This window comes from Ursus maritimus (genome assembly GCF_017311325.1).
Source record: "Ursus maritimus isolate PB19 chromosome X unlocalized genomic scaffold, ASM1731132v1 scaffold_X1, whole genome shotgun sequence".
NCBI lineage: Eukaryota > Metazoa > Chordata > Mammalia > Carnivora > Ursidae > Ursus > Ursus maritimus.
Window position 1 is genome coordinate 105,428,612 of NW_024423319.1, and position 21,977 is coordinate 105,450,588.

General features: G+C 37.9%; 1 protein-coding gene across 2 annotated transcripts; it reads right to left on the reverse strand.

Annotated features, from left to right (window-relative positions):
- Window positions 1–4,077: 4,077 nt before the first annotated feature.
- Window positions 4,078–21,642, reverse strand: PRDX4 (peroxiredoxin 4). Of its 2 annotated transcripts, XM_040633494.1 has the most exons (8): window positions 21,290–21,642; window positions 17,646–17,763; window positions 14,667–14,783; window positions 12,522–12,644; window positions 10,172–10,302; window positions 9,146–9,180; window positions 5,025–5,071; window positions 4,078–4,190 (listed from the first exon to the last, which is right to left on the reverse strand). In XM_040633494.1, exons 1-8 carry the CDS (start codon window positions 21,531–21,533, stop codon window positions 4,187–4,189), a joined length of 819 nt encoding a protein of 272 aa, XP_040489428.1. In that variant the 5' UTR covers window positions 21,534–21,642; the 3' UTR covers window positions 4,078–4,186. The 2 variants fall into 2 exon arrangements, with proteins under 2 accessions (XP_040489428.1, XP_040489420.1); XM_040633486.1 differs by lacking the exon at window positions 5,025–5,071 and having other exon boundaries at window positions 21,290–21,641.
- Between the last annotated feature and the right edge of the window lie 335 nt (window positions 21,643–21,977).

Sequence of the window (21,977 nt, forward strand, 5' to 3'; positions counted from 1 at the left end):
CTATACTATATATATAGTATATATAATAATATATATACATATATACGGTATATATAATATATATACATATATATATGTATATATATATATACACACACACACACACACACACACACAATATCTCAGAATACAGTCAGGTCTCCAACCATGAGAGATGAGCATGACTGAAATATTTTTGGCATTTAATTCCCTTATAGAATAATTTTTTACTACGTGTGTGATTGATTCTCTAAATGGACTTGCGAATGTTCCCCCCCCAACAAATAATGAATTGCCGTAAAATAGGTAACAGGAAAGAGGAATTAAAAATAAGGATTTAGCAAGTTCAAAAATGGATTTAGGGGTCCTTGACTCATCACATTGCTTCTAGATGAAACTGTTGTCATAAAATTATTTTGATCCAAGAAGATCAATCTGAGGGGGACTTGGGGGTCTAGTTTTGGAAGGTGGTGTGATGTGCTGTGGGTGAAGCAGTGTTGGCCTGAATGGCTGTGCCCGTGAGTCTCGCCTATAGGTCTGCAACTGGCATTTTCTGGGGCACTCTCCTCATTCCAGTCCCCTGATTTAGGCCTCTGTTCTTTCACTTGATAAAGTTTTTTGGTTAGTGAACTATTTTAATGAGTATATTGCTTATCATCTTAAAAATCAAGTTCTATTTAAGATGTGTATGCTAAAAAAAAAGGAGCCTCAGAATAAAACAGGCCCTTCTGAAAACCGTTCGGTAACCCAGAGCCACTGAGAAATTAATACCTCAGAGAAAGGATTAGAGTAACCAAAAAAAAAAAAAAAAGGATGTTTTGGTTTGTGTCACAGAAATTGTACACCTTTCACAGAGGGAATAGTAAGGCTAAAACAAATGAACAAAACCCTAATGGAAGTAAAATGAAAGTTATACATGGCAAGGTATTGATATACCAGGCATTTATTTTATCCTGATTTTATATGTACCTATATCTATCATATATAAGAAAACTGTGTATTTATTTATTTAATTTTAAAGCTATGGGTCATGACATTTAGTGGGTTGTGACCAACATAACAAAAAGAAAAGGTCAGAATGCATCATGCCTAGTAATGGTAAGTATGTGAAACTTGTTCTGCATGTTCATGGCACATAGATTTATGGATGTACTACATCAGTGTAAAATGTACTCACTGGGTCATGGTAATTGATGGAAGGAGTACACTTAGTACATATTAAGATGCCTACTTGAGCTGTACTTAGGTTGAATTGGTCAGAATTTTTAAGATTTTTTAAAATTTAAATTCAATTAGCCAACATATAGTATACAACATTAGTTTCAGATGTAGTGTTCAGTGATTCATCAGTTGCGTATAATACCCAGTGCTGAAATTTAATTTTTGAATCAGAGTTGTAAAAAACCCAAAACAACAATAACAAAAAACCATTTGAGTCATAGTCCTTTTAGTTTAGCCTATGGTTCTAGAACGCAGCAAGTCGCTCAGTCATTTCGGTTTGCCTGGCGCCATCTTGTGGCCTTTGGGTCACAGTGCAGCATACTACCTTTAATAGAAAACTTGTAAATCCAGTTTCGGATGTCCTGACTGAGCTGTACAAATGGCCAGAGCTTGAAGTTCATGAGATTCAATTTTTACTTCCATGTAACCTTGGCCACACACCTCTAACCCTAATCAATCAACTCTCAAGTACCTGCTATCTCCCAGTAGATTATCATGAGAGCGAAAACCAGTTAGTGTTTTCTCTCTTGAGGTTGGGTCACAGATACTGTTTTTTGTTTGTTTTTTTAAGGGACAGTACACTTGTAGATGGTATGGCCTTCAGTGGAGGAGTAGGAAATGTGAACTCCCTGCCGGTGGGTCAGCCTCCCTCATCCCTGTCTTTCCTTGTCGTTGCTCACTGTCCCCCGGTCCCCTTAGAGCTACCACCAGTGTTGGCGGTTTTAGCACTTAAACTAAATTGTGTTGCTCCTTTTGTATGCTTTCATTTGGGAGACTGTGGGCTTCTTGATGGGATTGTTTCATGTGTTCTTTTTTTTTTTTAAGATTTTATTTGACAGAGAGAGACACAGCAAGAGAGGGAACACAGCAGGGGGAGTGGGAGAGGGAGAAGCAGGCTTCCCACTGAGCAGGGAGCCCGATGTGGGGCTCGATCCCAGAACCCTGGGATCATGACCTGAGCCGAAGGCAGACGCTTAACGACTGAGCCACCAGGCGCCCCTGTTTCATGTGTTCTTATCCACATCGCCAGCCAAGTACCTTGCACATGTGTAGGTCATATTTTCTGTATGAACAAATGCATGATTTAGGTGAATTTGGGTTTTGACTTGGCTTTCGATTTTGTTAATTTAAAAAATTGTAAGCTTAAGCCTTAGGAAGGTGGATCTTAAAAACATATTCTTAGGATTTTATCTAAGTGTATAACATTATGCCAAAATTGTGTTATGTTAATGGAATTGGTAAAAGTTGCTTTGCTATCTAAGACTAAATACATAGTAACTGATAAACATTTTCTTTCCTTTTAAAAGCTAGGTACAAATTTAATTACAGGAGTGGGGAATGAGTCCTTGCATGAGATTCTGGAGACTAAAATCGCCAGAGGAGCAGTCTGCCACTATCATTGTGAAGTGCAGAACACCGGTGAGGCTTAGCTGGGAAATATTCCACGGAAGAACAGAAATTTGAGGGAGATGCAGGGAATTATAGATGTCATCTATGTACCAGTGCCCTGAAAAGACACTGCCTAGTGTACTTCGTAGAAGCTTGAAGTTACCTCTTGGTGTATTATTTTGGAGAAGCTGCTGCTGTCAGCTTGGGCTGTTCTGCTGTGCAGGCAGCTACTAAACCACACTGACCTCCTTTCCTTAAGTACTTGGCAGCTGTCTCTAGGGAAGGGTCTCTTAACCTTACCACTATTGACATTTTGGGCCAGATAATTCTTTGTTATGGGGGCTGTCCCGTGCAATGTAAGATGTGTAGCACCACCCCTGGCCTGTACCTACTAGACACCAGTGGCACTCTCACAGTTGTGACAACCAAAAATATCTTTAGACATTACCATGTCCTCTGCTCTAGATGATGGTAGGTCAGCATGTTCTGGGAATAGGTTTCCTGTAGCTGCACCCCAGTCAGGCCCAGGGCCTACCGTCTCCAGCAGGGCACGGGACTCTCCTTTCTGAACACTACTTTTCCTGTCTTCAGTAAATGGCTACATTAGATCATTTTTAGGATATAATTTTGGATCTGTGGACTTTCAGAAGTAAGCTGTTTAAAGGGGTAGTTTATAAAAGACATTGAGAAGGAGTGCATTTAATGCTATTTTTTTCATAGGCTATTTACATTATCCAGTTAATATGAAAGTGGTGACTCAGGATGTATTGTCTTTATTTTTAGGTACCCCCCCAAATTACTACAGTATCAGCACCTGCCTCAGTAATCAAATATTAAGCTCCTTGGGAACAGAAATTTGTCTTTGGTTACTTGATAAATGCCAGGTATTTAAGAGTAGATGATCAAAAGTTGCTGAACACTGAATGAAACATTAATGACTAGCTTTTTGGAACAGACCTGAACATAACTGTCTTCCTTGTAAACATACCTAAATTGAACTGGAGGCTAGAAAACTATTAATGGAATGGAAATTATTAATCAAGAAGATACAGCCTGGGGAGCCTGGGTGGCTCAGTCGGTAAATATCTGCCTCTTGGTTTTGGCTCAGGTCGTGATCACAGGGCCATGGGATTGAGCCCCACATCAGGCTCCGTCCTCAGCATGGAGTCCGCTTGAGACTATCCACCCCCCTCCCCCGCTCTCTTTCTCTTTCTCAAATAGATAAATCTTAAAAAAAAAAATGAAGAACTCAAAGAGTTGCTTTGAGGATTAAATGAAATAATGTACCTAATCTAACACAATGCTTGGCACATGACATGTATTACATAAATATTAGTTACTCTTGTTACTAGTTTGATTCAATCTGACATTTCTTACTTTGGGAAGATAGAGAGTAACTGCCTATCTTTTGGCGTCAGTGTTTAACTTGAACTCTAAATACTTTAGGGAGTTTTATATTCTTCAAGAAATTACTTCTATCACACAATATGGTACTAAAACGGTGAACTTTATTGAGAACATTCAAGCATTGTAACCTGAGGAAGTATTTTTCAGTTGAGTTTATCGAAATACTTCAGTTTTCCAGCTGGATCTGGAATTATCTGTTAAAAAAAAAGCAAATTATTATTTAAAAAATGTTAATTTTTATTAAAGTATAATTGACATACAGTATCCTACTAGTTTCAGGTGTACATCATAGATATTTTTATACATTATGAAATGATCCCTATAATAGGTCTAGTTCTCATCTGTCATCAAAATTATTATGATATTGACAATAGTCCTTATGCTATACTTTTAATCTCTGTGATTGATTTATTTTAGAACTGGAAGTTTGTACTTCTTAATCCCCCTTCATCTATTTTGCCCTTTCCCAACCCACCTCCCCTCTGGCAACCCCCAGTTTGTTTTTTATATGTAATACTGTTTGGTTTTTAGTTCATTTGTCTTGTTTTTTAGAATCCACATATAAGTGAAATCATATGGTATTTATCCTTCTCTACTTATTTCACTTAGCATAGTATCCACTAGGACCATCCATGTTGCTACAAATGGAAAGAGTTCATTCATTTTTATGGCTGAGTAATATTCCATTGTGTATATGCACATTTTCTTTATCCGTTCATCTCTTCATGGACACTTGGGTTGCCTTCATATCTTGGCTATTATAAATAATGCTGCACTGAACATAGGGGTGCACATATCTCTTCAAATTGATGTTTGCAAAGTATTTATTTTAAAAGCCAAAATACATCGGTAGTAGTCAGATATTAGTTGCCCTTCTCTTGACTAAAGAAGATAAAGATGACTTTTGTGTCCCAAATTATATATATAGGAAAAACTGGATTTGTCCTACCTACTAATCTCACCTATCCCAAAAGGCAAATCTGTTAATAAATTAACATCTGTACTCAAGCATCCCAAAATTTACTTACAGCTCTTCTCTTGGCCACCAGGCTTTCATGACATCTTCAGGTTTGATCTAATTAAGTCAAACACATTAAGAGAGCATGGCTACAGATGTTAATGTATTTTTAAAGTTATCTGCTGATGAAATGTTGGTATGCCACAATAACCTGAAAGGCGGCAGTGTGTTCAAATGGATTTTTAATTTTTATTTATTAAAAAATACTTGACATACAAGATTTTGTTAGTTTTAGGTGTACATTATAGTGATTCAGTATTTATGTACATTATGAAATGTCACCACAATAAGTCCAGTCACCCACTGTCACCATACACAGTTGTTATAATATTATTGACTACATTCCCTGTGCTGTACTTTTTATCCCCATGACTTATTCATTTTATAACTGGAAGATTGTACCTCTTAAATCCCTTCATGTATTTTGTCTACTGCCCTACCCCCAACCCCTTTGGCAGCCATCAGTTCTCTGAGAGTCTATTTCTGTTTTGTTTTGTGTTTATATATATATATAAATATATGGTGTTTATATAAATATATGATGTTTATATAAATATATGGTATCATATGGTATTTGTCTTTCTCTGACTTATCTCACTTAGCATGATACCCTCTGGGTCTATCCATGTTTCCACAGATGGTAAGATTTAATTCTTTTTATGGCTAAGTAGTAGTCCACTATATACTACATTTTCTTTATCCATTAAATGGATTTTTTTGGAGGTCCAGAATGCAACCTTTTAATCTCAAACTGCAAAATAAAAAAATACTCAAATACAAGAAGTAGTATGTTCAACAACTATTTAGTGAATGAACAAATACTCTGAAAGAAAAAAAAAAACCACGCTCCCTCCTTAACAGGATCACAGCCTTAGAACCCTACTATAGTTTTTTGAAATTTCTAATATGATTTGACCTCATATTGATATTATTTGATAGTTATGGGTAAAGTACATCTGTCCCTACATATAAAAAGTAACCTACTGTAATCAGTTTATGATAGTTCTATATGCATTTTCTTCAGAATTTTTCTTCAGCATATAATAAATATTACATAATTTTTCAGGTATCACTTCAAGGAGTATTCCATCTTTGCCAATTTATAATCTCTTTGCATTGAAATTCAATTTGCAAATACTTATGGAATAATATGGCACTGTGTGCCAACAGTGTGCTGGGCAGTGGGGGGTACCAGGATAACTACACTCAAGTCCCTGTCTTTGAGAAAAAGATGTGCATGTACACAAGTTTTCAACGCAATGCATAATATGATCGTGTATGATGCAGGCTGTGCCTGAATGGAGGCTGAGATGGCATCAAGGAAGGCCTCAGAGTGGAGGTGGCATTTAAGTTGGTCTTGAAAGATGAGTAGAATTTAGGAAAGGGGGAAGATATTCCAGGTTAAAGAACCGAGCAAAGGCATAAAGGTGTGAAAAAGCAGGGCTTATTTCAGGGAAAAGTGAGGCATGGGACTTGGTGGGAACACAGTGTGTGTGCGTGTGTGAATTGTAGGGAAGATGACCTGGGAGAAGCTGGTAGATACAATCAGTGCAAAGGCTTGAAAGCTGTGCCAAGTATCTGGATTTTGTCACGTGAGTACTGGACGGCTGCTAAAAGGTCCTGGTTTGGAGAGTAATATGCGCTAAAGAGGAGAGAAGCTGAGGTCAGGGCAACCAATCAGGCCTGTGCAATATACAGGAGAGAAGTGAGGCAGATCTGTTTTGAAACTCCTCCAAACTAGTTGCTGCCCTCACCACAGTCACCAAAGACTTCACATTTCCATTACTTCACTATATTCCCATTCTCCATGCCACATGACACTGGTGTCCCTACTCCCTCGCTCTGTCCCTGCTTCACAGGCCCTCCTGACATTTCTTGAACACACTAAGCTGATTCCTGGCCTCAGGATCTTGCCCTTGCTTTTCTTTCTGTACTGCTCTATGCTTGACTAGCTCCCTCTCTTCAGTCACGTTTCAACTTAAATGTCATCTTAGAAGTCTTTCCTGAGCTTAATCCCCCACCCCAGGCACTATCCCACCAACTCTCATCAACCTGTTTCTAAAAGCATTTGCCACAATCTAAAATTAGAATGTAACTCTGAGGGTACGGACCTTGGCTGTGGTATTCACTAATAAATACCATCTGCCTATCGTAATAGTTTGACTAGTTGCCATATAGCAGGTGGTCAAGAAACGTCTGTTGAAAGAAAGCCCATAGAAACAGAGTAGAATTGTGGTTGTCAGGGACTGGGGGTGGGGGAAATGGGGAGATGCCAGTCAAAGAGTACAAGCCTTCAGTTTTAAGATGCGAAAGTTCTGAGGATGTCATGTACAGCACAGTGACTATAGTTAATACTGTTTTGTGTATTTGAAATTTGCTAAAAGAGTAGATCTTAAGTGTTCTCACTGCACACAAAAGAGTGTAACCATGTGAGATGATAGATTTGTTAATTAATCAGATTGTGGTAATCATTTCACAATGTATACATATGTCAAATTTTCACACTGTATAGTTTAAATATCTACAATTCTGTTTATCTATTTATACCTCAATAAAGCTGAGAACAAAGAAAGGAATGCCCAAACACAGTATGTGATTAGATATGTGAATTTTTTGGTGGGAGAATCATGGTTTTTATCAGATTCTCAAAGGGGCTTGTGGCCTTTCCAAAAGCGAATCTAGTGGATAGGCAACATGTTTTCTGAAATGTGAACAGCTCATCCTGTACCTAGTCTGTACCTCGTGCAAGCTCTTGCTGATCTCTCAGTACAAGCATGTGATTGATGGTGAGCTTACTCATCACTCACTGTTGGGTTTTGCTACGGCTCCTGGGGAACATGCCCCCTACTACTTCAAAGACCCCTCCAGAGATGCCTTCGAAGGCTTCTCAGGCGATGCCTGCAGCTTCTGATTCCTATTTCTATCTGGAAGCCTCAGTCAATAATTGTAAGCTAACCTAATGACTCATGTATAATTTAAAGTACCTAGTGCTCAAAGTACCTTTAATGCCTACCTTCATACCTATCTTTGAGATCCATCAGGTCTATGTAGAGGTAAATAAATTTGTACTGTAACCTTAACTTTGACTCACAAAGGCAAAGCTGTTTTGCAAACTCATCAAAAACTGGTTCAAAATCAGTGAAATGTTACTTTACCATCCCCAATCTGTTAGGTTAGAGTGAATTTCTACCTCTCATTGTCTATGATTAATGGTACTTTTGTTGATTTGCTAAAGAAGAAAGTCTTAGGAATCTGTATTTTTCTTTTATCCTAAATAATTTCTTCCTCCAATGCTCTAGTATTTGTCAATTTCCTAACTCCAGTTTGTATAGAACTGTTGATTTTTGGAAGATAAACATGTTATTTATTTTTTTTTTTAAAGATTTTATTTATTTATTCGACAGAGATAGAGACAGCCAGCGAGAGAGGGAACACAAGCAGGGGGAGTGGGAGAGGAAGAAGCAGGCTCATAGCGGAGGAGCCCGATGTGGGGCTCGATCCCAGAACGCCGGGATCACGCCCTGAGCCGAAGGCAGATGCTTAACCGCTGTGCCACCCAGGCGCCCCGATAAACATGTTATTTAAAAAAGGTTCAAGCAAGTTTCCAAATTGTATTTTGGCCAGAGACTACTTCAGGGATTGCCTATAAATTATACAGCCTCCCTAAATGAAAGGATATACCTATTTCAGTCTTCCTTCAAATGATAAGGAGAGACTCATTAGCTTCAATGTTAATTAAGCCAGATTTTCTCAAAAGTTTATTATATACAGAAAGGTTTTGCTTTTGACTATTTTCTTGGCCCACAATATAGGAAGAGATTCCATACATGATCCCTAAGACTTTATTCTATCAGGTCTCCACTGTTCCCTTTGGGTTTTTTTTTTTTTTGGTGCTATATTTTTTGTGGATAGTTGGCTTTAAAATTCACAGTATTAAGTCTCATATTCTGCTTTCTCCAGTTTCAGCTACTCTCTACGGTCCAAAGAATGCCTGTGCTCTTATGATTTCTGTCTAGTAATGTTTACTTCATTTATAAAATCAAGATAGTTCTATTACAAAGGAAGATTATTCTAAGATTGGCAGTTTTTGGCCCCAGCTATCCCGTTGACAGAAAAATCAGTTTGACTTACTGTTTCACTACCAGGTTTCCAACCAGCAGGACAAACTGAAAGGAACAAAAATTGGCAAAAAGACAGTTTAAAAACAGATTTCAGTTCTCTTCAGCAACTCTTGGTTTTTCTTTTTCCAAAATGAAACTGAAAAGAGCCTATAGCGATGAGAACACTTCTAGGCTGCCGACCACTTGACTACTGTTTGCCTGCCTGCTTGCACCAAAAATTCCAGCCATGGAGTTTATCAGCAGCAGCTAATCTATGTCCATTTTTGCCAATTATGTCTAGTTACATTTACAATATAAGAAACCAAGTTGAGTGTGCCCCTAATAAAGTGGGAAGGTTTGGGAATCTGGTGAACCGACAAGTCGGGGCATGGCAAAATCTCTGAATTTACATAAACTTCCAGTATAAGCTTATCTTCTGTTTTCTGCAGTACTGTGTACTAATGCCACAGTTTGCTGTTTGTCAAATAAGAGTTCAAATTACTAGGAAAGTGGCATTTCCCCTTTATTTAGAATGCACCCTTACTCAGGCACCGAGTTACACTTTTGAAAGGAATATATAATGTATGTTCTATTTTAGCAAAATCTGACCTTTTCCACTTAGCTACTGCAAGAACTTGGAGGGAAATGATGAACTGATGGATTACTAGTGTGATACCAAACAGCTTTGAGGAAAAAAGCCAAGTCAAATAATGTAAACATGCACACCCCCCCCCCGCATGACTAAATATTGCCAGACTGGCACATTTTAAGCTTACAGAAACATAATTTGAAAAATTATAGTAGCAGAAACTTTTCTCTGCGGACTGTGCAAATAATATTTTTGCATCTTATTCTGTAAGTAGAATATATTAGTGACATTTTGTTAAAAGCACTTTAAGTAATAACTGGATCTGCTAAGATCAGGTAATAATTTGAAAATAATTAGAGGACTTTGGAACCATCCAAATTACTTTTTGACTAAGAAACCAAATTAATCATGCTATCATCTGTCAAATGAAAAAATCAAAAGGCTAAGATGCTTAGAAGGAAAGGGTACCTTCTCCATGTTTGTCAGTGTACTGGAATGCTTGAACCAAACGCAGTGTCTCATCCACTGATCTACCGACAGGAAGGTCATTCAGAGTAATCTGCCTTAGGATTCCTTTGTCATCAATAATGAAGAGACCCCTGTAAAATACAAGAGTGGTAGAGGTGAGGTCATTTCATCTCCATTAAGACAAATATTAGTTAATCTGATCCCTGTGCCGTCCACACAGAAAGATGTTCTGCAGAACCAACAACACACTACATGCCTGCTTGACTGGGACACACACACACGCAAATACATCCCCCTCCTCATACCCATGCTTATCTGCTGTATAATTTGGGATTATCATTGTCAAATGGTAGCTTTAAAGTTTTGTTTTTGTCTATACAATGTATTGTTGTATTTCTATTTAAATCTTCATGAGTACTAGGTTTGGGATTTTAATGCACTGTTAATGAAATGATGAATTTATATAGCAAAGTCTTCCTCTGGGTAAAGGAGTGATCCATCTTTCTTACCACTGGCTGTTTAGAACATCTTTGCATTTCCTTTTTCAGAGGTGGAAAAGACAAAGTCTCCAATACAAGCGAAGTTACCTTTCCCTCTAAATGTGTGTATGTGTGATTCACTTTTTTGGCCTAGGGAATAATGGAGTAGTTTAACTTAAAAGACCCGCTAGTGAGATGGAATGGCATTGCGAGAGTTAAAGCAGACCAGAGGAAAACAAAAATTTCCAAAAGACTTTACTGTCTATTTCAGTCAATATGGATTTCAACCCAAAACTTGGTTTAGAAAAAGACCTCAGGTACTAGGGCTAATTGCTTACATACATGTATTATAAATAATAATGAGATCTATTTTCAACAGAAATACATGGAATTATTTATCTATTATATGAAATTTTATTTTATAATCATATTAAACATTACTAAAATGTTCCTGCTTATCCTACAGTATATTTTTTTAATGAGCACCATGATGTCTGAACTAACCAGAGCTCACTCTCCTTGGACTACATCAATTTGGCAAAACTCAGGCAAAACTGTTAACTATTATTCATATGGGTGTTCTTTCATGTAGCTACTTTTACAGTAGAAAACGGTTGTCAATGGTGATGAAGTCTGTTCTGAAGTAAGTGAGCCTAATATGAAATTTTGAACTTACTTTGGTAACATATATCATACCAACACACACCACACAAAAACAAATCTGCCTTGGGTGCCTGGGTGGCTCAGTCGGTTAAGCAGCTGACTCTTGATTTCAGCTCAGGTCATGATCTCGGGGTTACTTGGTTTTACTTGGTTAATGTTCAAATAATTCCAAATTTTAAAATAGCTTCAGTCTTTATAGCGGCATATTTACTCTTTGAGAATTAACTTAGTCATAAACTCTATGAAAGGAGAAAACATTAAAGACTTGGCAAATACAAAAGAAGAAACTATTGGTAGTGACACATGATACAATACGAATGAACCTTGAAAACATTATGCTAAGTGAAAGAGGCTGGTCATAAAAAAGCACATACTGTAGCATTCCATGTACATGAAATGTCCAGAATAGGCAACCAGAGAGACATAAAGTAGGTAAGTGGTTGCCCAGGGCCAGGGGAGGGGGATTGGGGGAACGGGAGAGTAACTGCTAATGGGTATGGGGTTTCTTTTTAGAGTAATGAAAATGTTCTAAAATTGATTGTGGTGATGGTTGCACAACTCTCTGGTTATACTAGAAGCTACTGAATTGTATGCTTTAAATGGGTGAGTTGTATGTGAGTTCTATGTCAAGTTGTTATTAAAAAACAGGATTATAAAATACTGGCACCTTCACATAAAACATTTTAAAAAAGAAACTATTAGCACTGCAAAGCAAATTGACAATAAAATTACAACTCTTTTAAGCTAAAGTTGTCCTTTTATCAAAGACTTCTAGTGGTACCTCCTTAATTTGTCCCACTCCCCAAGGCACAAGTTTGCTAAATACTAGGATACTTATATTTAGAAAAACCATTACTGGAGTCATTTTAGAAAAGAGGAGAAAGAAATAGGCAAGGAGTTTGGGTACCTGGGTTCAAGTGTGGGCTCTGCTATTAACTGATTATGTAACTTTGGCTAAATTCACGGAGTTCTATGAATCTGTTTATCTGTAAAATGATAGGGTTGGTCAAAGACCTCTAAATTTTCCAGCTTTAACAGACTAGGATACTCACATGATTTAAGTAGGGCACTCACCAACTATTTAAACTCTATTTTTGCAAATAGAGCAAATAATTCTTCTTGATCAAACCTTGTAACTTCTAACTTCATTTCAGGGAGGATTACAAATATATTTGGATTTGTCATAATATAAAACCACTGAAAGGTACCTAAGAGTATGGCCTGAGTCCTCCAGGTATACGCCATAGTCCTTGGAGATTTGATGTGTCAGATCTGAAAGAAGTGGAATCCTTATTGGCCCGAGTCCTCCTTGTCTGCGAGGGGTATTAATCCTTTAACAAACAAAACATTTACCACTCAGATTGAAGTAAATGTATGTATCCAAACAGCACTGTTTGTCTCCATCACACATGTACGAATGAACACACAACATACACATTCTTTCTCTAACAAAAACAGGCTAATATACATTCTATTTTTTGCCTTTACTCTGGACTTAATATACTCATTTCCTTTAAACAATAAATATGGAGATACATATCACATTTTTAAAGTATTGACATACACGGTATTTATTTTACCAATCTTTATTGCTAGACATTTAAATTATTTCCATTTTTCTTTTGCTTTTATCAACACTGCTGGAAACATCTATGTATTGTCAACTTTGCACACTTATTTGATTAATTCCTAGAAGATGAATTGATGGATCAAAGGTTATACACTGTCATAACAATAACCTCAGAATTGTGATCACAAGACAAAGCCTCGAGAGAGAGAGAGAATACAAATGGATGATATTTTAATATTCTGAGACAAAGGAATGCAAAGTCCACTTGAAGCAGGGAAGGAAGTTAGTTACAATCTCAGACATATCAGTCTTCAGATTTAAGCATTCTTTTACTTGAAACCAGGGAATGTGGGTGTCCCAGTGGGAGGGCACTGACAGAGCAGCTAGCAAACGGAAATACTGCTCCAGATGTCTGCAGCCCCAGTTCTGACATCCAAGTGGAAATCTCTGGTTGATATGAAACCTATCCAGCTCAGAATCCTTGAGAAGCCAATCCCAAATTATTTGGGCGGATATAACTTTTTCCTTAGTGGATTTATGTTGTAATCCTACAAAGATTTAGAATTACTATGGAAGTGATGAAGCAAGTTAAAACCATCATTTTCACTTTGTGATTCCAATTTAAATGTATAATGTGAAATTTTATTCAGTTTTTAAATAGTAAAGAAACATTTTTAAAGGACTTAAGGCATACCATATTTGTCTATTAGATTTGCAAGAATTACTTAAGTTCTTGGAAGTTTTATCTGAAAATTGAGATACTTAAAGGAAATCAAATAAATATACAACTGCATTTAAGAATACTTGAGAGAATTAATTACTTAAGAGAATAAAAATTAAATTGTAGCTCATGCAGTTAAAATTTTAGTTATACAAATGTTTATATATAATTGGATAAAAAGTTGTTTTGAATTTGTTACTTTAATGAAATGAATATTAACTTTTAAAATGAAGATAATTGTAAACCATCTTTATTGTGCATAAAATCTTGTGCACAGAATTGTGGGCATGAAAAATTCACATCAACACACACACTTCAGATTTTGAAATATACTGCCTAACTGCTCTCCAGAAATGCTCAACCAGCTGTATGTGTGAGAGGACCATTTCTTCACACCTCTGTCACCACTGGATGAAATTTTTCACTATTTGAAATCTTGGTCACTCAGGGAAAAAAAGGCATCTCTTGTCATTTTAATTTGCACTTCTTTAAAATTAATCAGGTAAAACATCTTTTCATGTTTAATGAGTTAAAAAACGTATTTAGAAATTAAGAAAATCAATGCTTCTTGAAAAATACTTATAAAAGCTATGTTGAGTTTGACTTAATACTAGACAACTATATAACAGAGAAATGGAATTTTAAAGAATTTTCCCCCTCCAGATCAAGGCTACCGAATTTATCATAATAAAGTAATCGTGCAACTCAATGGTGTTTGCTATAGATATAATGTCTTTTGCACTGAGCTTTTTTTCCAGTTTGGAAATGTCCTATAAAATCCTTGAGCATTTTTACCGTAACTTCATTGAACTGGTAGCTCTGAGATATCTCTATTCCCAAACTGTCTGATAGCTATATTCCATGGCGCCAGGCTGGCTCAGTCGGTACAGCATGCAAGTCTTAATCTCAGGGTCATGACTTCAAGCCCCACGCTGGGTGTGAAGCCTACTTAAAATAAAATTCAAAAAACCCCCTATATTGCTATCACATTGAGAGTTGTCTGCCTATAATTGAAAAGTAAATGCATTCTTTTTCCTACAAATCTAAGAGTAAGATACTGACCAGGCCAAGTGGGTAAACTGTGAATCAACAGAGCATGCTACCACTTCAGCGTTTATAGACCTGAATTCTTCAATCCTATCACCAAAGGCGATGATTTCAGTTGGACACACGAAAGTGCTGTAAGTTTAAAAAAAATTTTCAGTATTCTCAAAATATGCATATACTTAAAGTTTCAAATGACTTAGTTTTTACAAACATCTTTAGTATATAAAAATGCATATTAAGAACAATTTTACATATGAACATTGTCACAATGCAGTTATCTAAAAGATTATTTGATCAAATATCATTTAATTAAAAATGTTATATTACAGAGTTCCCAATTACATCTCAATAAATGTTATTTTTATAACTTAATGGATCCGTGGTCAACCAATGTTCCTTTCTCTGTTATGGCAGCACCTCGTCCTATTTCATTAGCTTTTATTTAACAATGCTTTATATTTATATAGTGCTTTACAGCTTTCAAAGGATCTATACAAATTTTCCATCATTCCACTATTTTTTTATATTCCTATTCCACCCCTATGAGCTACATGCAGTGATCTTTATTTCAGAGATGAGAAAATGCTCTTCCATCCCTCTCCCTTTCTTGATAAGGTCCTCTTCTACCTTGTCTCCCAGTCCTGTTGTCAGAAGAGCATGTTTAGAGAATATTACCTTAGGGTAGTATTTTCTGAACCACGGTAGGGACTCCTTAAGCTAGTTTATGGAATTCTAAACTAACACTTTAAACAAGTGGAATAGAAAATACAAGAATACTTTATATACAAGAAGGGTAAGTCATGAAACATATACATACATACACATGCATATCTATGGGTGTGTGTGTTCAGGAGTGATACTAAAAATATTGAAGAACCTTAACTCAAAGTTGGCTTTAGCTCTGGAGGTTTCTGAAAGGGACCAGGTGGGAGGGGCAACTTGGGGAGGAGGTTGGGAAAGTGGCTATTTACCATTTGGTATAGAAGTGTTTCAGGATTTTAATGAGCACGGCTGTACTCGTGCTTACAGACTGAATGTAACCCTGTGTGTGTATGTAAGTATACTGGGTGGCAATGAAAAATGGATTTTGTATTGTGTACAGGTCATGGTCAAGAAAGTCAGAAGAACACAGACTTAGGGGACAAATTCCTACTGCAGCCCAATACAGGCTTTTCAAAGGTTTCGGTTGTTCAAATGTAGAACTGCCACGTGCAGGCAGACAGTTCTAATCTAGATTATATCCCGGGAAACCGGGGCTATGTTATGTATTTTTAATATTTTCCCAAAGGTAGGAATGGTCAGTCCCTGCCTGCCTTCCTATTATTCCAACAAATGCTACCTAGAGACATATTTATCCAACTTCTTAGTGAAGACAGAGAAAAAGTTCTGGCAGAAAACTAAAGGGTTACGTTTTTGACTTTCCTACTTGCAGACTGTGGCATATGCCTCAGAATTTTTCCTTTCTAACCAGGCCCAATCTGGCATCACATGGAAACAGAAAGAAGTGATCTTAGCTTCTTGCCCCAGGAGGCCACTGGTGACATCATGCTTTAGATATGTCTTATTCATTATGGAGTTTTAAGTAACACTGGGAGAAACAGGATATTGCTGCTATATTAGACTAATTTCAAGACTTACGTTTAGCGTCCTATATATTCAACAGATGTGTTAACTTTTTGGTTTTATAATAACATGAATTTAGAAGGCATATCATTTTTATATATTAAAATTTGTACTCCTGGTTTCTATTAGAAATTAAGTTATATCATACATTTTAGCTAGTCAGGCCACAGTACAAGTTGATTAAAAAGAAGGAAGTTCTCACTAATTTAAAAGATTATGTATTATCCACATTGGTTTAGTCTCAATGAGTTGTGCACAGAACTCAATGACTTGGTTTAGTCTCAATGAACTAATTTTTCTAAGGATTTTTCCTGTTTGGATTAGAGTAGGGGGTCAGCAAACTTTAGTCCACAGGCCAAATCCAGCCTATCTTATTTTTTTGTAAATAAACTTTCAATAGAAAACAATACTCATTCATTTGTGTATAGTCTATGGCTGTTTTGTGCTACATTGGCAAAGTTGAGTAGTTGCAATAGAGATCACAAGGCAAAAAATATTTACTATGTGGCCCTGTACAGAAGTTTGCTGACCTCTGGCCTAGAGACAATCTATAGAGATGAGTTTAAGTATATCCTCCCTGCCAGTTTAAGGTTTTATTTACACAGTTCTAGGTTAGTCCTAATGGAAAAAAGACCATAATATACAGTGGCAAAGACAGAAGAAACTTCTTTTTTATAACCTAAAAATATATTCAAATAGAAAAAAAGATAAAAGTCAGGATAAGACTCTTTTTGTTACCTTTTCACTTTCGTGGAATTTGAAAAGCACTCCAGATAAAACTATATCCTTGATAAGAGTAAAGCTGCAAGAGTATTTATTTGAGTCAACTTTTTATCTAAACTGCTCACTGTCAGAGTTAAAGAGAAAATTCCCCCAATAACCATAATTTATATTAATAGGCATTATTTCTTAAGCATATGCAGTATTTTCAGGAAAATGATCAAACCACAAGAAAGCAATAGATGCAGCAAAGAATAAAAATGATAAAAACATAGTTAAATGGCATCATCATTGTAAAGGGCTAATTTTCTAGTTAATAGAGATACATTAAACAAATTTGTGCCATAAGTCTTACTATTAAATGCTTTCTAAAATATCCATTTTATTGCCTTAGTAGGTATAGCTTAATATAATTGTAGCTTTCCTTTCTTTGACGATTACATTATAACACAATCATGTAGATTTAAGTATGAAGTATTGGGGTCAATGGGTTTTGGTTCTGAAATACATGGTGGATGTTACCTTCTTGAAAAAATTCATCTCAGCTTACCTTTTAAGAACGAAGAGCTAACTAAAATAATTCGTACTAGGTGTTCTGGAATAATGATTGATAATGACTGATGTTTTATGACCTGTACATGTATTACTTACAAATCAAGTGGGTAGAAGAAAAAAACCAGGTATTTCCCACGATAATCGGTCAACTTGAGCTCCTTGAATTCTCCATTTATCACAGCTGTTCCTTCCCAATAAGGCGCTGGCTTGGAAACTAAGAAAGAGAAATATATGATGTTCTACAACACTGAGAAAATTGGTGGGATGACAGAAAGACATCTTTAGGAAATCACTAAAAATTAAGGATTCTAAACCTTTGGATCTCTTTAGCAGTCTGGTGAAATTATGGACTTTTTCTACGGATAGTGTTATTGAAAGCATAAAACAAAATATATAAAATTACAAAGGAAGCCAAGTATGGTGAAATGTATTTATCAAAATAATAGAAAACAAACGTGATATAGTAATACATATACCCTTTTTATTAACACTTTCAAACTGCAAGATCTATGGGGCACCTGGGTTGCTGAGTTGAGCAGCCGACTGTTGACTATTGATGTCGGCGCAGGTCATGATCTCTGGGCTTGAGGGAGAGAGATGGAGCACTGGGTGGAGCCCCCCCCCCCCCTCATACTTCACCCTCAGCACGGAGTCTGCTTGTCTCCCTGACCCTTCTTTGGCTCACTGGGCAAGCACGTGAGCGTGTGTGCGCTCTCTCTCAAATAAATAAATAAAAATTTTAAAACTGCAAGATCTAGCAGTGGTCTAATAACTGTCCAAGACAGTGATGAGTGTAAATTTTGTTGCAGAATACCTGCAATTATGTGGCATAAAAATATCTGTGATTCTCTTGGCAACAGGTACAAGTACGTACTGTTGAACCTAGTGTGATTTGTTGCTGATGTTCATAATGGAAGGAAGTTCTAAATTTCAGTTGTAGGTTAGTGAAGACAAAGACTTTGTTTTTCTATGCATGCTCACAGACCCCCTACATTCCATCCCTGCACTAAACCCTACTGGATACTTCACTATACCCCTCCAAGTTAATCAACTTCCTATAGTTCAAATAATTAGATTTTCCTTTTTCTAATGGCAGTCTTCTAGATGTACTCATTTAAATGTTTGTCCAGTTTCTCACATACACACAGAAGACCTGCTGTCACACTCAAGGAGTAGGAAATCTGCAAATGTCAGGTGAGAAGTTTAAAATCCCAGACCACGGGATTATTTTCCCAGAGGGCTCTGAAAGAGGAGACCCCCTTGAACGGGTTTCAAGTGACCTGATGGAAACTGAATGGCTGATGCTGCTCTCTTGTAAGGGCATGCTGTAATTCCAGCCAACACACTTTCATAACGTACCTTGATCTTCTCTTAACACGTTCACATGGCACTTAAACTTTCAGAATCATTACATACATTGAAGTCAATACTTGATTTCAAGTTTGACTAAGGTTCCTAGAAAGTAAGGCTTAAAATAGCTAGAATTTTTGATCACTCCGAAAATAAAGACAAACTTAAGATGAATTTCTCTATGAAGTTAATATATAACGCATGATTATTTATCTTGAGCGAGCAGCCTACCTCAGATAAATATCCTGATCTAACTAGGTAAAGGCCATGAGTGAGAACTGGATAGAAGGGAACTGAAGTGTGAGGTATAATTGTAATGATGTTACAATGATACTCCTTAATGATTTTAGCATGTAGGGAAAATCAAATCTGAAAAATAATTTTTTTTTAAATTGTGATTTTGGAAATTTGGAGTTTTTGACTTAAGAACTGCAGTGTTCTAACAGTTTTTTGATGGAGTCTTTAGGGTTTTCCATATATAGTATCATGTCATCTGCAACTAGTGGAAGTGTTGTTCAAAGAAAAAAACTCACCCATTTATAAGGCAAAAAGACTGCAACTACTTTATTAAGAACTATAAATGGAATTCCCAAAGCAACCCCTTGCATCTGCTAAAAAAATAACAATTGTCCCAGATAGAAACAGCAGAGTTAACAAAGATTCTGGCAAATGCAGAGCAGTAAAGAATGTTTAAATCCCTTCTTCCCATATCTGCCCCCCATCAATTTAACTACTGTTAACATTTTGATGACTTTCCTTCCATTCTTTTTTAAACACACAAATTTGGATCATGTTGCACCCATTTTTAAAAAGGGAACAGTAATGAGAACTGAATAATATATGGAACTGTTAAATCGCTGTATTGTACACCTGAAACTAATATAACACTGTATGTTAACTACATTGGAATTAAAATTGATAAAGGAGGGGAAGAGTAAATCATGAAGTTTTTCATGTTACTAGAATTCATTTAAAATTTAATGGCTCTGTAATATTCCATTTTATGAATAAAAGTCCTCGTATCTTTAATTCTAGATAAGTCTACATGTGATACAGAAATGTAGCAGATATCTAAATTTTGAAAAGGTTTGCTGGTAAAGGGAAATCTATTATTATTTTTTTGCTTTCACGAGCAGACTTGGATGGGATTTGTTTCTTATGGGAAATTTATGTGATGCCAGTAAAAACTGGCTGCCATATTTCAAAATATCTTCCCAAGCCAAGTAAAAGCAACGGGACTTGGAAATATTCTGATTTTAAAAGTGCAAGACTGTCTCTTTAAAAACAAAAATCCCAAAGTAACTCCCAGTTAACTTTCAGTAGGAAAGAACTGCAAATGTGTAAGGAGGCACAACAGTTTTTCTCATTTATCTCTCCCACTCCATCCTAAGTTGTAACAACATCCCCTGTAACACTGGGGATTCATAATTGTGAAACACTACTTTTGTTACTGAATACAGGCATGGAACATGCTGTAACTGAACCAAATATGTAACTACAGAATGCCAAATGATCCTTAGGAAAAGCTACAGATAATCTTCATCCTTTAGCCCCTGGCCACTTCTTTTTGGCCAATCTTAATATCCAGATGCAGTAGGCCACAACTTTCTCAGTATCCAGTCTGACGTGTCCTTCCTGAAAGTGGCCATTAGCTGTGTACACTGGACAGAAATGCAAATAACCTAAAGCCAAATTGGCAGGACACAAATTTGCCACAAGGTTTATCATCAACCCAAATGCATTACTTCCAACCACTTCCCCCCCCCCCATTTTCCTACAAGGAGGCTCCCAAGTACACCCTGTAACAAGTTCTTCATTTTTGAGAAACAAAAAGAATACCCATTAAGTATACAGGTTTTGGGGAAGGTGGCTTTTACTAGTCTTTTTAAGATGCAACAACAAAAAAGAACAGAAAAACCAAAGGTTTGCCGTCCTGAGCATTTTGGTTAGCCACTTTTCTGTTTAGTTCAACTTTCTGTGAACCATGATTTAACTTTTCAATGTATTCTTCCCTGAAATAGTATTTGAAAATAGATGGGATGTGCTGCAGGCACTTTTTGATGTTTGAGGAAGTGTTTCAGTTTGCACAACATCCTGATGCCTACAAACTCGAGGCCAGGGCCACCCTCTTTCCCTCATCTGCGGCTTTGGGGTAACCACTACTTCTTCCAAAATCTGATTCGTAGAACCCATCCCTTTCTTCACAGCTGGAACCCCTCTCCATCCCCCTACCCCCGCCTCCCAGGCAGGCCAGCCCAGGGACCTAAGGCCGCCCAAAGGGGTGCCGCCCCAGCCAGGCCCCCGGGTACTAGCAGGCTACACGTGTCTCCGGCCCTCTCCACCTCCCGCCTCCCTCTGCCACCCCCACCTCTTGGCGGGGCACCACCTACTCTTGGCCTTGCTGAGGTGCAGGGAGTGGTCGGCGACCGAAATGCGGGACGCCTCCCCTGGGTAGACTTGTCCACCCGCGTAGAAGTGGCACTCCTCTTCCCGGGTTCGGGGCCTCTCTTCTGCCTCCCAGCCTCGCAGAGCTCCGGCTGGCAGCAAGAAGAGCAGCAGCGGCAGCAGCAGCAGCCTTCGGCTCCGGCCACAGGCCGGAGACGTCGCAGCTAGCGGCTGCAGCGGCGCCTCCATGACCACGCGAGTGCAAACACACGTCCCTTGGCGCGAGCGCGACTTCTCCCGCCGTCAGGGAGCTACAACCGCGCGCCCGATGCCCGCGTGAGCAGGGGCGCGGCCTCGCGAGACCTGCTCCGCCTCCACCCCGCCCCGGCCCCCCCCTTGTTCCCTGCTCCCCCCGCCTCCCCCCGCCACGTGGGCTGCAGCCCCGCCTGCTCGCCCCCAGCCGGAGTTTGCGCCTGCGCCCTAAGCGGGCCAGGGCGGGGTAGTTCAGTCCAACTCTCTGAAAGGAAGCTGCCGACCCCTGGCGTCTCGCGAGTGGCCCGAAGCGCCCCCACCCTCCATACAGTTTTAGATAGCCTTCCACGCCTATCTCTTCCACAAAGCCTCACCGCTGCACACCACCCCCAAAGTGAAACTAACCTATTTGCCTTTGAATGGCTTGAATTTTGTACTTCT

What these genes read in the sequence shown, in the direction of transcription:
- PRDX4 (XM_040633494.1), bottom strand. Translation starts at nt 21,533, where the DNA reads ATGGAGGCGCCGCTGCAGCCGCTAGCTGCGACGTCTCCGGCCTGTGGC. An exon ending in CAGTTTACCCACTTGGCCTG is followed by an intron (nt 12,645 to 14,666) that starts GTCAGTATCTTA and finishes TGTTTGTTAAAG; the next exon opens with GATTAATACCCCTCGCAGAC. An exon ending in CACTGACAAACATGGAGAAG is followed by an intron (nt 9,181 to 10,171) that starts GTACCCTTTCCT and finishes TGTTCCTTTCAG; the next exon opens with TTTGTCCTGCTGGTTGGAAA.